Source organism: Gracilinanus agilis, chromosome 6 (assembly GCF_016433145.1).
Source record: "Gracilinanus agilis isolate LMUSP501 chromosome 6, AgileGrace, whole genome shotgun sequence".
Taxonomy (NCBI): domain Eukaryota; kingdom Metazoa; phylum Chordata; class Mammalia; order Didelphimorphia; family Didelphidae; genus Gracilinanus; species Gracilinanus agilis.
In genome coordinates, this window is record NC_058135.1 from 235200162 (window position 1) to 235212539 (window position 12378).

At 41.3% G+C, this 12378-nt stretch overlaps 1 protein-coding gene across 1 annotated transcript in view; it reads right to left on the bottom strand.

Moving 5' to 3' along the window:
• The window catches only part of INSC (INSC spindle orientation adaptor protein), a 170356-nt gene that overhangs the window by 91047 nt on the left and 66931 nt on the right, over positions 1-12378 (bottom strand). Inside the window, exons 3-5 of the mRNA XM_044681811.1 lie at positions 4199-4544; positions 2231-2283; positions 1897-2020 (exon numbers count right to left, since the gene is read on the bottom strand). Of these exons, the coding sequence (XP_044537746.1) occupies positions 1897-2020; positions 2231-2283; positions 4199-4544 (523 nt within the window). The remainder of the gene's footprint in view (positions 1-1896; positions 2021-2230; positions 2284-4198; positions 4545-12378) is intronic.

Below are 12378 nucleotides of genomic sequence, written 5' to 3' on the forward strand. Positions count from 1 at the left end.
AAAGGAAAGGAAAGGAAAGGAAAGGAAAGGAAAGGAAAGGAAAGGAAAGGAAAGGAAAGGAAAGGAAAGGAAAGGAAAGGAAAGGAAAGGAAAGAGAAAAAGCTTATAGGCTTTAATTAGCTTCATGACCTCTGGCCCTTTTGGACTCTAAAATTTCTGTTTCTCCAGTTATTCCCCATCTAAAATGTTGAATTTAATTCGACAATTACAAGATAATTGTAATGGCTGTATACTATATTCTCATATTTATAGCCCTTCACAATCTGACATGTTATGTCCCACCTCCATGACTTTAGGCTAAACCTCGCACACCTCACCCCAAAGAAATGTTCATTTTCTCTCCTCACTTCCACTTTGTATAATTCTTAGTTCTCTTCAAGGATCAGCTCCTACCACTTCCTACAAAAGACCTTTTCCCAATCTCCCTCATTGTCAGAATGATCCCCTTCCCCCACACAAACTACTTCATATAAATGTTATATTTGTTTGTATATGTTTAGGTCATTTTTCTCTCTAAAATATAAGTTCCTTGAGGATGATCCCATAGAACTATGATGACGAACCTATGGCATGAATGCCAAAGATGGCACGAAGAGAGTCCCCTGCCAGAGTTAGTTTCTAGAAAGGCAGAGGGACTTGGTTGGAGCTGCTGCTCCCTGTCCCCCTCCACCACACCACATCTCCCACTCCTCTGTCCAGCAGCCCAATGGAAGCACTTACTCCCTCCCCTGAGCAGAGCCCACGGGTCACTCCCCTCCCTTTTTCTCTCCCCTATCTAGGGCAAGGTGGTATGACAGGGGGACATGGTATGCAGGCTGGGGGTGGGGGTGAGGAACTGCTTGCAGTGGGGGTGGGGTATGGCACACAGTCTCTAAAATGTTTGCCAGCACTGCTATAGACCATGAGGAAAGCTGAGCTTGCACTCTGACCATTTCCCCAAGAGTTTTGTGTTTTGATGTCCTGCTGAAGGGTATTCACAATCAAAGGCTCCTGATTGGTCCTTTAGCCTCACTAAATGTATGTGTGTGGAGGGTATGTGTATGTGTGGGAAATATAAAAGATCACTCCATTCAGGAGAATTTAAGATGAGGGATTTCTCTCTCTGTTTCTTTCTCTCTTTTCCTATCTTTCTATCACCTTGTTATTTTATTCTTTTTTTTCCTTTTCTCTCCTCCTCTGACTTTCCTCCCTTGTCTCTTCTTTCTTCCTCTCTTTCCTCTCTTTTCCTCCTCTCTTCCTTCCCCTTTCTTCTCCATTCTTCTCTCCTATCTCTCTCACTCTTTTCCCTTCTCTTCTCTCTACCTTGTATAAACAGTCACCACGGCTAACATAGCTTGATTGTTGTCTATGTCTTCTCTCTCCTAGCAGACTAGAAACTCCTTTATGGCAAGGACTATGTCTTGTTTATCTTTTTTCCCCTTTTTTGTATTTTTAAATTTATAATATTTTTCCAAGGTTACATGATTCATGATTTTTTCCCATCCCTCTTCCCTCCTTCCTCCCAGAGGTGACAAGCAATTCCACTGAGTTATACATGTATCATTTTCCAAAATCTATTGTTTCATCTTTATAGTATCTCCCCTCACTTCATCTTTGTCTCCTCCACTTCCAGTGTCCAGTAGAAATCCTTGAAGTTAAAGCAACTTAATAAATATGCATTTGTTAATGAATAATTATTTATTTAATACCTACTGTGTACCACCCATAGTGCCAGAAGCTAGGGATACAAAATATACCAGGAATCAGATTAGATGGGCTTGAAAAGGGCATCGTCTTCCTCTGAATTTTATTTCACTGGGAAGGAATCCTGTCTGGGAAAACTAGATATCTCTGTCAGCCCAACTCGTGCATCCCCCTTTCCCAATCTCCACTCACCTACTGTGTGTCTGTACTGACCTGTATCTCCTGTGTCAGAGCCAATTCCAATAGCTGGCTAAAGTACCGGCCAACCGCACTCAAGGTCTCACTCACACAGGGCTTCATGGACTTCAGGACCTGTTCTTCATCAATGTGGAGACACCTAGAAAGCCAGATGGGTCAAGAGCTAGATCACAGCAGAGGGCTTCTGTGGGGCCTTAGACAGTTAACTAGGACAATGATCAATGTAATAGTTCGACTATTTATTTATTCGACTATTTAGAAAATTGACTATTTAGGAAATGGAAAGGGGATGTACTTTGGCTATTAGTTTGTTGGAAAGTCCAGAACAAAGGAGAATAATAAAACCTACCTCTCAGTGACTGCAGTAAGTTCTGAGCACTTCTCCATTAAGAGTTTCTGAAACTGCAGAACAAAAAAAAGAAAGAAAAAAGGAGGGAAAGTGTTCTTTTTTTAATGCCACCGGACTTGTCACTTTAGGGATAATGTTCAAAGTTCTCTAGCCAGAGAAGACTTAGCTAAGAGATTCCCAACTCTCTCTTCCCAAGGGTTATGCTTCATTTGCTGAAGTCTTGAGATCCTGATGTGGCATCAGCCAAGGGGAATGAATATGATTCCAACCATGAAGCCCCCCAGGTTAAGGCGGTATGTCGATATTAGTTGGCTTCCCTCCCCACTGGGAATCAGAGAGTAGATGTGGTGACAGCAGTAAACCTAAGAGAGCTTGGTAAGGCCATATGGTTATGGTTTTGTTTTCATAAGGGGAAAAAAGGGCTAGATTCAGGCAGCTTTGACCTGAAGTAAGTCACTCTCTCTCTATGAAAAGTTTCTTTTTCCATAAAATGACACTGGACTAGATGGACTCAGAGGAATCCTTCGTGCTTTAAATCTATGATCCAATAATTTATCAGTAGCTTCACATCTGCTAGTTAGACAGCTTTGGTGGAAAATAAACAATAACTACATTGAGAGCAGAACCTCATGTTTTCCAATGGACTTGGAAGCCCAAAAGAAGGAAAATCTTGTCCAAAGTCACAATCAACAAGTAACACAACGAAAATTTGAATTAACATCTTGTGACTCAAAGTCCAGGACTTTTTTCTGCTGATGGCATAACTAGTGGCAAGTAATAGATTCACAAACTCTTAGAAGGAATCATATCAATCAGCCCCCTTATTTTATAGATGATAAAACAGAGACTCAGAAAGGTTAAATAACTTGCCCATATTCATTCACTGGCTTAGTGGCAGAGTAGCTATCTGAATCCAGGCTCCTGACTCCCAGTTCAGTGTTCTTTACGTCATAGCATGACTGTTTTATGCATTCATCAGATGATTTTCCCCTCAGAAAAAGGGAAATAGGTCTATCCCCACTTGGCCCTGATGTGGGTCAAATCCTTGTTTAAAGTATCTCTCCTTTCATATATGGCCAGTTCAGTTGCTGAAAGGGTCAAAGTGAACTCTTGTACAAAGAAAAAAATATGAAGTCAACTTGGGAAGGATATGTGGTATTGGCCCTTTTGTGAAACTTTGAGTTGCAAAGAGAGACAGAAAAAGAACTTTTGGTGTTTACAAAAAAGTAAACTGTAAAAGTAAAAGTAAAAAAAAAGTAAAAGTAAATTTAACATCCAAGGGTCAAATAAGACAGGTTTCCAACAAAATGTGACAGAATAGATTATAGGAAGACTAAGTAGAAAACTTGGAAGATCTGACTGAAAACAGGAAAATAATTGAGCATGCAGGGTATTGTGGTCTCTTGACTCATTTACATGTAATGGTTCTTAGTGTCTGAGAGGTTTGAACTCACCATATCATAAATCAAATAGCTCTCTAGAGACTAGAGGACAACTAATCGGGACTCTTGGTTTCATAACTAAATGGAATGGTGGATTTTGTGAGTTTGACTTCATAAATAGAAGAGGAAAGACAAAGCTTTGCAGCTGATTGAAGAGGCTTAAAGCAGGACAATACAGCATCCTCAGAGGCAAAGAACTGGCTGGGTTGTCTGCATTACCTAGATAGCCAACCTAAGACTGTTTGCACTTCTCTAGCATAAGGGCAATTATTTGTCATCATAATAGTGTCTCCTTTTAAGGAGATTGTGAATTAAAAGAGCTTGTAGCTGCTCTATCAATTTGAAAGTAGAAGGACAATTGCCCAACAGCAAAGTAGTAAGGACCAGAAGGGAAGCAGTTAGCAGAGAGGCAGCTTAATGTGGTACAGATTATTTCCAAATTATTTCTATTCACCCAATAGGTTGTCCATTACATTGGACATTTAAACCATTCCTCTCTCCCAGCTTGAACACCTAAGTCACTGACATGCTCCATCTCCTCAGAGGTCCCCCTGCTGAAGATGCTGTACTCGCTGATCATGGACCGTGCGTGGCAGGTCAGCCGGACACTCAGACTGTGCACCCGCCCCCACCGTTCCCGGTCCAACTTCTGCCCAATCCTTCCCAGTTCAGTGCTGATGATCCAGGCTCGCTTCAATAGTAGCTGCAAGTGGTCACAGGGGCCGTGCTGGGAGGATGGGATCAGCTCACTCTGGGCATCATCCTCTAGGCTAATGGGTTTCGACTGCAGGATGCACATGCACTCACAATCTGTCATCAACTTTAGGTCCTCCATCCATCGCTGAACAGAGTCCACCTGAATCAGGGGCAATCTGAAAAAGGGACAGCAATAAGAAAGTCATTCATTGAACTAGGGGGAGAAACAACATGGAAAAAACCAGCCTTGGAAACAGTGGGACAATACCAAAATAGTCATTAAAAACATGAAAATACTACCAACATACAACCTATTAGAATAGAATAGAGGGAATAAGAGGTTTGAAAAGGGACTAGGCATGCAACAATTTTGCAGGCAGTTGGCTCACGCATGGAACTGAACAGGAAGGGTTCCAAAGTATGTAAAGAAAGGATATATAAGGAGACTCAGAGAGTTTGGAAGAGGGAGTGTTCCTGTCTCTCTTGGAGTTTGAAGGACTCACTTCCTGCCTGGGTTAACAGACTTTCTGTTGGAAGCCATTGGCCCTGTTCCTGAGATTTCTCCAATCAACCATCCTGTCTCCAAGGGAGAGTTCAGATCCATCTGGATTTCTCCTGTTCCCACTGACCTGATTGCATGTGTTCCAGTGCCTAATACATTTCATCAGTATTGAGAAGAAGCCAACCTATGCCGAGAGAGAGCTGTCTGTCTGAACTGAGGCTTGGCCATCTTTGGCTGGACCCTCCAGGGTGACTTTGCCAATCCCTTCACCCTCTCCAACCTATCTATCCAACTGAACTATAACCTAGTCAACCAACAATATTTGGGATCAGCAGTCAGGAAGCTAGATAGGAATTTTGGGTTCAAGGCAGAGTAGATTAAGGTGCATCAAGACCAGAAGACAGATCCTTGAGAATCTCAAAGATTGGAGGGAGGAGATTAGAGATCTAGTGTTTAGGGAAAATCCCTGGCCCTCTTCCCTTTCCCTGTGTTGAACTTTGTAATAAACCCATATTCTTTTATAAAACCCAACCGCAGTCAGATTGTATTTCAACAGACAATCAGGTGGTAGACCTACCAGATCAGCCCACAGCCTGTTAGAAACAGAGAAACATCCTTTCCTAGACTACCATCAATCTAGGACAAGTAACTCACTTATTTCAAACCTAAAAATTTAAGTTATGAGAAGGAAAGCATCATATGGAAGCAACAAATTTCATCTAGATAGTAGCAGTTTAAGTGGGTCTTGAAGAATGGGGAAGATACAGAGAGATTAGAGGAGGCCATTGAAAGTGGGTGTTATGAGTCAACACACATGAGAAGTGTGTCATAAGTGACCCAGGTAGGAAAGGAGCTCTACTTTCCACAGTTTCCCTCACCCTCTTTCTCTAAGGCTCTCCTCCTCTATCTTTGCTGACTCTCAAGTTACTCTACTCACTGCCATTCAGTGTCAAAAATATGGGGATCTCTTCCCCCTTAATTATAATAAACTCTGGGCATTTTTAAATGATTTTTACAATTAAAAAAGGTCTTCTCTCATTATCTCATTTGACCTTCACAACAGCCTTAGAAGGTAAACAGGGAAAGGTGATATTATCTCCATTTTCCATAGGGGAAAAAAACCAAAGCCCTGAGGGGCCAGAAATGATTTGGTCAGGGTAATAAATATAATAATGAGGTCAAGAATCAAACTTTGGTGTCTTGTCTCTTGCCCCTGCCAGGTGCTGTCTCTCTATTGACCCATTTGTTTAAAAAACAAAAACAAATGATGGAGTCAAAGGGACATGTAAGCTAAAAAGGAAATTAAGGAGAGAGAGAGAGAGAGAGAGAGAGAGAGAGAGAAAGAGAACACAAAATAGGCATTGTGGTCAAATAAGTTATGAGAAAGGAAGAATCGCAGAGGATACCAGTGCCTGAACCCATTTATATGATAAAGATATTCAGCCTCCTCACCCAGGGCCCAACTGGGCTCATCAAGCTTCCTTGCTCAGTGGAATATTCATAAACTGTCCACTATCTCCTCTGGCCCAGGGCTGTCTGCTCTTTCACCCAGCAGTTAGTATGGGTCCTGGGGAGTAGGAAGGCATGGAGCAGGGGAACCTCTCCTGAGAGGGGAGAGGATTCCCTACCTCGAACCCTAGAGTAGCCTTCTCTGTGTCATTGGCCAGCTGAGTGAGGAAGGCTCTCTTCTCTCTGGCCCCTTAGTTCCTCCCCCTGGACCTAAGACTGCCTTTTATTGATCTTGAGAAAACAATCATGTTACATAAGCAAAAAACTATAAAACCTGAATATCAATTAAAGGATCTTAAAACTAAATGTATAGAAATTAATCTTATGTGTAAAAACCAAATCAATAGACACGGATGGAGAACCTACTTTATAGAAGACCCTGTATTAGTGCTTAGTGGATATGATGATGAATTAACTCTTTTTCCTGGCCTCAGAGAATTCGTTGTCTAGTAGAGGAACCATGGCCAAAATGCACGGAAGGAGTTTTTGCTACAATATCAAATATGGTTGCAAGGAAGCAAAGCCTGCTAGCATCACCTTTTATTGTTTGCTAAGTGAAACACGTGGCTAATTTTCATGGAAGTTGAAGAATTCATTTACCTCCTTTGCACTCTGGGAGGTCTCAGTGATTGTAGTCCCTGAAAATCCTGTCCTGTCCATTTCTCCCTGACTCATCTGATTTACCTGAAACAAGTTTCATTAGGCATCTATGATGGCTGAATCTAAACCAAAGAGGGTAATAACAACAATAAAAATATTATAAATAGCTAATGTTTATATGGCTCTTTAGAGGTCACAAAGCTTTTTACAAATATTTCATTTTAATCTTACACTAATGATAAGAGGTAAGTATTGCTATTATCTGCATTAAACATGAAGAAACTGAGGTGGATAAAGGTTAAATGACTTGTCCAGGGTCACACAGATAAAATGTTAGAAGGTACATTTGAACTCAAGGTTTTTTAAATCCAGAACTGGTGTTCTATTCACTATGCCACCTGCCAAAGAATAGTAAAAATTCCCCTTAAATTTGAGTATAAACTGTGTGTAGGGAATAAATCTGCAAAGGATAAAATAACCAGATTATAGAGGCCCTGAATGACTGACTAAACAAGCTATGCTACGGAATTATCCTATATTTGAATCCAGATCTTTGGATTCCAAATCCAGTGTTGTCTCTGCTCCATCACACCTTCTGGCATTCCTCAGCCTCAGGGCTTCCTCTGAGACTAAAGCCACACAGCTCAGAGCCATGACCCTGTGGCATAAGTTCCAGAAATCCATCCTTCTGTTAAAAGCCCAGAACATCTTCCAGCTGTGCTGGGAAGAACAACCCCCAGAGGCCTGGATTGGAAGCTATAGCAACACTGTCTCCCTTGGAAACCAGCCTCAGGGTAGCCTCCTCTCAGCAATAATAGACAGAAACAGAAGCCTCCTGCTGTACCCCTGGAAACTTTTATTAGACAAGTGCTGAAGATTGCTACTGAGACCCCTGCCCTCCTCTCAAGGTCTCTCTTTCCATTAATGTCTCAGCTTATCATAATGTCCAATGATTTTGATGGAATCACAGACTGTCATTACTAAAGAGATGCTTTGAAACCATACAAACCTAAGCTTCTCATTTTGGAGAAACTGAGCATCAAAGAAATGGAAAGGAATTGCCCAAAGGAGCCAGGACTAGAATCTGGATGTCTTCAACAGAGAGACAGAGAGACAGAGAGAGGGGGAGGAGAGAGAAAGAGAGAGAGAAAGAGAAAAAGAAAGAGAAAGAGAAAGAGAAAGGGAAAAAGAAAAAGAGAAACAAAGAGAAAGAGAGGGAGAGAGACAGGGAGAGAGAGAAGGAGAGGGAGAGAAGAAAGAGAGAGAGAGAGGGAGAGGAGAGAGGGGAGAGAGAATTAAGCACTCTATAGCAGGCACTAAGTGCTAATGTTACAAATATAAACAAAAAAGAGAAGATAATTCCTACCTTTAAGGAGCCTACATTCTAAAGTGTAAGGATAACATACAAAGGGGAACTGGACAGGGGAGAGGGGAGTATATCCTGGGGGGTTGGAGGGAAGGCTCCTGGAGAGGAGATGAAGTCCAGATAGAAATAGAGCTGAGAGTGAAGTGAATATGACCTGGGCTCTTCATGACATGTTGGTTCTATCCAGAAACTCACCAATCAGAAGAGGGAGCATTAGGATAGAGGCATCTTACAAGGAGATGTAAAAGTCCAGAGACTGACTGAAAGTTTTACATGACCTTGGGCTCAACTCACCTTCTCCAGGTCAAAGTTTCTTCATTTATAAAGTCAAACCTTCTTCTCTGGTTTTTTGAGCTCCCAGGGGTTACCTGCTCTGAGCCAGGTTCTCCTACATGCCTTCCTCTACCATCAATAAAACCCTCCTGACTATAGCATCAAATCTTCACAATGTATATTTTTATGATAGAAAAAATTCCTGGTATCTGTGAGTACAATTTTTTAAAACCTTTTTTATCTAATACTAGATCAAATACTAGTTGGCACAAACAACTCAAGCTTCCTATCTGAAGTGCTTCCTACCAATCATCAATCATCTTATTTTATAGCAGTCCTGAGCCAAAAAGAACTCAAAGTTATGCGATGGAAACAGGACTGGCTCCCAAGCTAGAGACCTGGGTTCAAATCCGGTGTCTGATACTTACTACCTCTATGACCTAGAGTTTCTTCCCTTCTCATAACTTCAGGTTCCTCCACTGTAAAATGACTAGATCTGGTGCAGATAATCTCTAGATAGTTTAAGGTGGGAAGGAATCACTAGTGAGTTCATGGGGTGAACAGGCCAACTTCCCATAGATGTGGGAGAAGAGGAACTCCTTGTCTGTCTGTCACTCATCAACAGGCCAATGATCTTTCTCAGGCACAAACCCTACAAATAACAAGGCAGACTAGGTGATGTCAAATCTAATTCTAAACAAGTCCTATTTGGGGCCAGATGAACTGAACCCCAAGAAGAAGGGTGTCAAAAGTCACCTTCCACTGCAAAGAATTTCAGAAGCAGGTAAGGGGTCTTCATCAAGCTGGGAAGCAATCATCACATTATCATCACTAGCTGATTCACTGGGGAGAAATGATAGGGGGGGCCTCATTCATCCCCCTAGAAAGTGTAATCACAGCTCCCTGGTAGAACATCGAAGGAAAAATTCACAGGTCTGTTCGAGTGCTTTTGTCCAGGTGAGAGTGATTTTTCAGGATTTTTAGAGATAGTATTGAAATGAAGAGACATCCTTTTATTGGGGCTGGATGTGTGCTGATTGGAGAAAAGTAGGATTTCTGCCTTTTCTTTTCAAAAGTTACTCAGAGGAATTTCAAAATCTGAAAGTAATTTAAGCTAAGGGAGAAAAAGAAGTCTCTGGTGCCCACTGAGCACCAAGAAAATATCTGTGGGCAGGGCCAAAGGTTGGAGGAGGTGAGGATCAGAGAAGGAGGATTATGAAGGCTATGAGATTCTTGGAATGTCATCCAGGTCCAACCCAGAAGATACTCGCTGCTCTGTATGTGAGACTGAGAGTGTGTGTGTGTGTGTGTGTGTGCACATATGTGTATGTGAAGAACATGTCAGCATAGACCATATTGGCATGTACCTTCCCATTATGCATCCATGTGGATCCCCATGTGAATTCTCATTTGGGCTCCTATGGTATGTCCACATGGGTCTCTGTGGCATGTCAATCAGTCAGTATCCATGGAGTGGGGCTAAAAATAATAGCTATTTTTTATGTAAAACTTTTAAGATTTGCAAAGCATTTAACATGTTATCTCATCTGATTTTCACAACCACCCAGTGAGATTATAAATAACAATAATAATAACTAATATTTACATAGCAACCTGCTATGTGCTAGACATTGTATAAATGCTTTACAATTATCTCATGTGATCCTCACAACGACCCTGGGAAGTAGATGTATTATTATTCCCATTTTATATATGAGGATAGTGAGGCAAACAGAGATTAAGGGACTTAGCCAGGATCTCATAACTAGTATGTGTTTGAAGTATCATTTGAACTTAGAACTTCCTGATTCCTGGCTCAGGGCTCTATTCACTACATCATCTTGCTAAGTGGAAGAATATGTGCGTGAGTCCCTGTGATACGTTCATAAGGATCCTTATGACAGATCTATGGCTTTGTACTTCTTTCTAGTGTGTTTCTACTGGACCCCATAGCAGATCAGGTTGGTTTGGGACCATCAAATCAAATGGGACATGAAGATAAGAGGATCTTCCATAAAGCCAATAGTCAAGTGTAAAAAGGAAGCATGATCAAATCAGAATTGCCACTGCAGGATTGTGTGTGTGTGTTTCTGATTTTACTCCCCTTTAGCTCCATTCCCCATCCTTTGCCAAAACAAAATGCCCTTCTCTGACCACTGTTCCTCTTTCCCTATTAGATGTAAGCTCTTTGAGGGCAAGGATCTGTTTTCTCTTTTGTATCTGTATTGTCTGAACCTACTACAGTACTTAGTACCTAGCAAATGTATGCATTTTACTTCATTTAAACTTGAAACCCTTCTCCTACTATCTTCCTGCAGAGTGACAGCCATAGCTTCCTGGGTTGCTAGAGTGAGAGGTTGCAGAGGACATGTGTTCTTCCAACAGGGTCTTCCTGGAGAGCTCAGAGATGTCCCAGGTGAAGACACACCCTCACCATGACCACTACCACTAGAATTCACAGAGCAAGAAAATCATTTAAGGAAGAGAAGTAGAAAGAAATGTCTATCTCTTAGAAAAAGGCAGCACTCACTGGCTACATCCATCATGGACACCACAGACATTCCTTAGGGAGGAGGAAGACCATCTCATCCCTCATGATTCTCCCTCACTGCTGGTAAATGGTAAAGGATGGAGGACAGGCACAAAATGCACTTGCAGACATCAGTTCAATATAGGATCATATATTCTTATCAATGAGGATGCTAGCCAAATGCATTGGGATAGAAAGAATCAGTTTAATGTACATTGAGAGATTCTTTGATATCTCTGCTTAAAATCCATGCTCTGGCATGTGGAAATGTCCCTTTAAATAAGAATCATAAAGTGTTAAACCTGGAAAGGACCTTCCTGTTTAGTCCAATGTCTTCCCATTTGACATTTGGAGACACTGAGGCTCGGGAAGGGGAAGAAACCTGTAATAAGTGATTATATCAGTATTAGATCTTATGTCTTTTGATTCCTGGATTTGTATTACACACACACATACTCACACATGCATTCATGTGTATTCACAAGCCATATATACTACATATATACATATATACATAAATATATACAACATTCTCTCACACATAGGTAAACAGACAATACATTTCTACATAGAAGTCAGAGATAACTGAAAATATGTTTTAATGGAAAAAGCAATGGATTTGGAATCAGAAGTCTTGGATTCAAATCCCAGCTCTAAAACTTACTACTTATGACTGGAAACTCCTTGAGGGAAGGGGTATCTTTTGCCTTTCTCTGTAGCCCATTTAGCATAGTGCCTAGTACTTAATAAATGGTTGGACAACTTGCTGCTCTTCTCTGGAACTCTATTTCCCTAACTGTAAATGAGGTGTGTGGATTAGGGGAACATAGAATCTTAGATTTAGAACTAGAAGGCACTTTGAGATGATCTCCTCCAAGGCCCTCATTTTACAGATGAGAGACAAAATCCAGAGAAGGTCAGTAACTTATCTAAAGTCACCTAAGTAGAAAGTGATGGAGCCAATAATCAAAATAAGGTCCTCTGACTTCTACCAACCCATCTAGAATTCTCCCATTCTTTTTCTTAATTTTTTTTGGAGGGGAGTGGGGCAGATCATGACCAATACATTTTGCATGGCTATACATGTTTGTAATAGGTTTTGTTTTTCTTACTTTCTCATTATATAAGGAAGGGGAAGAGGAGAGAGAGGGAGGGAGGAAGGGAGAGAGAGAGAGAGAGAGAGAGAGAGAGAGAGAGAGAGAGAGAGAGAGAGAGAGAGAGAGAGAGAGA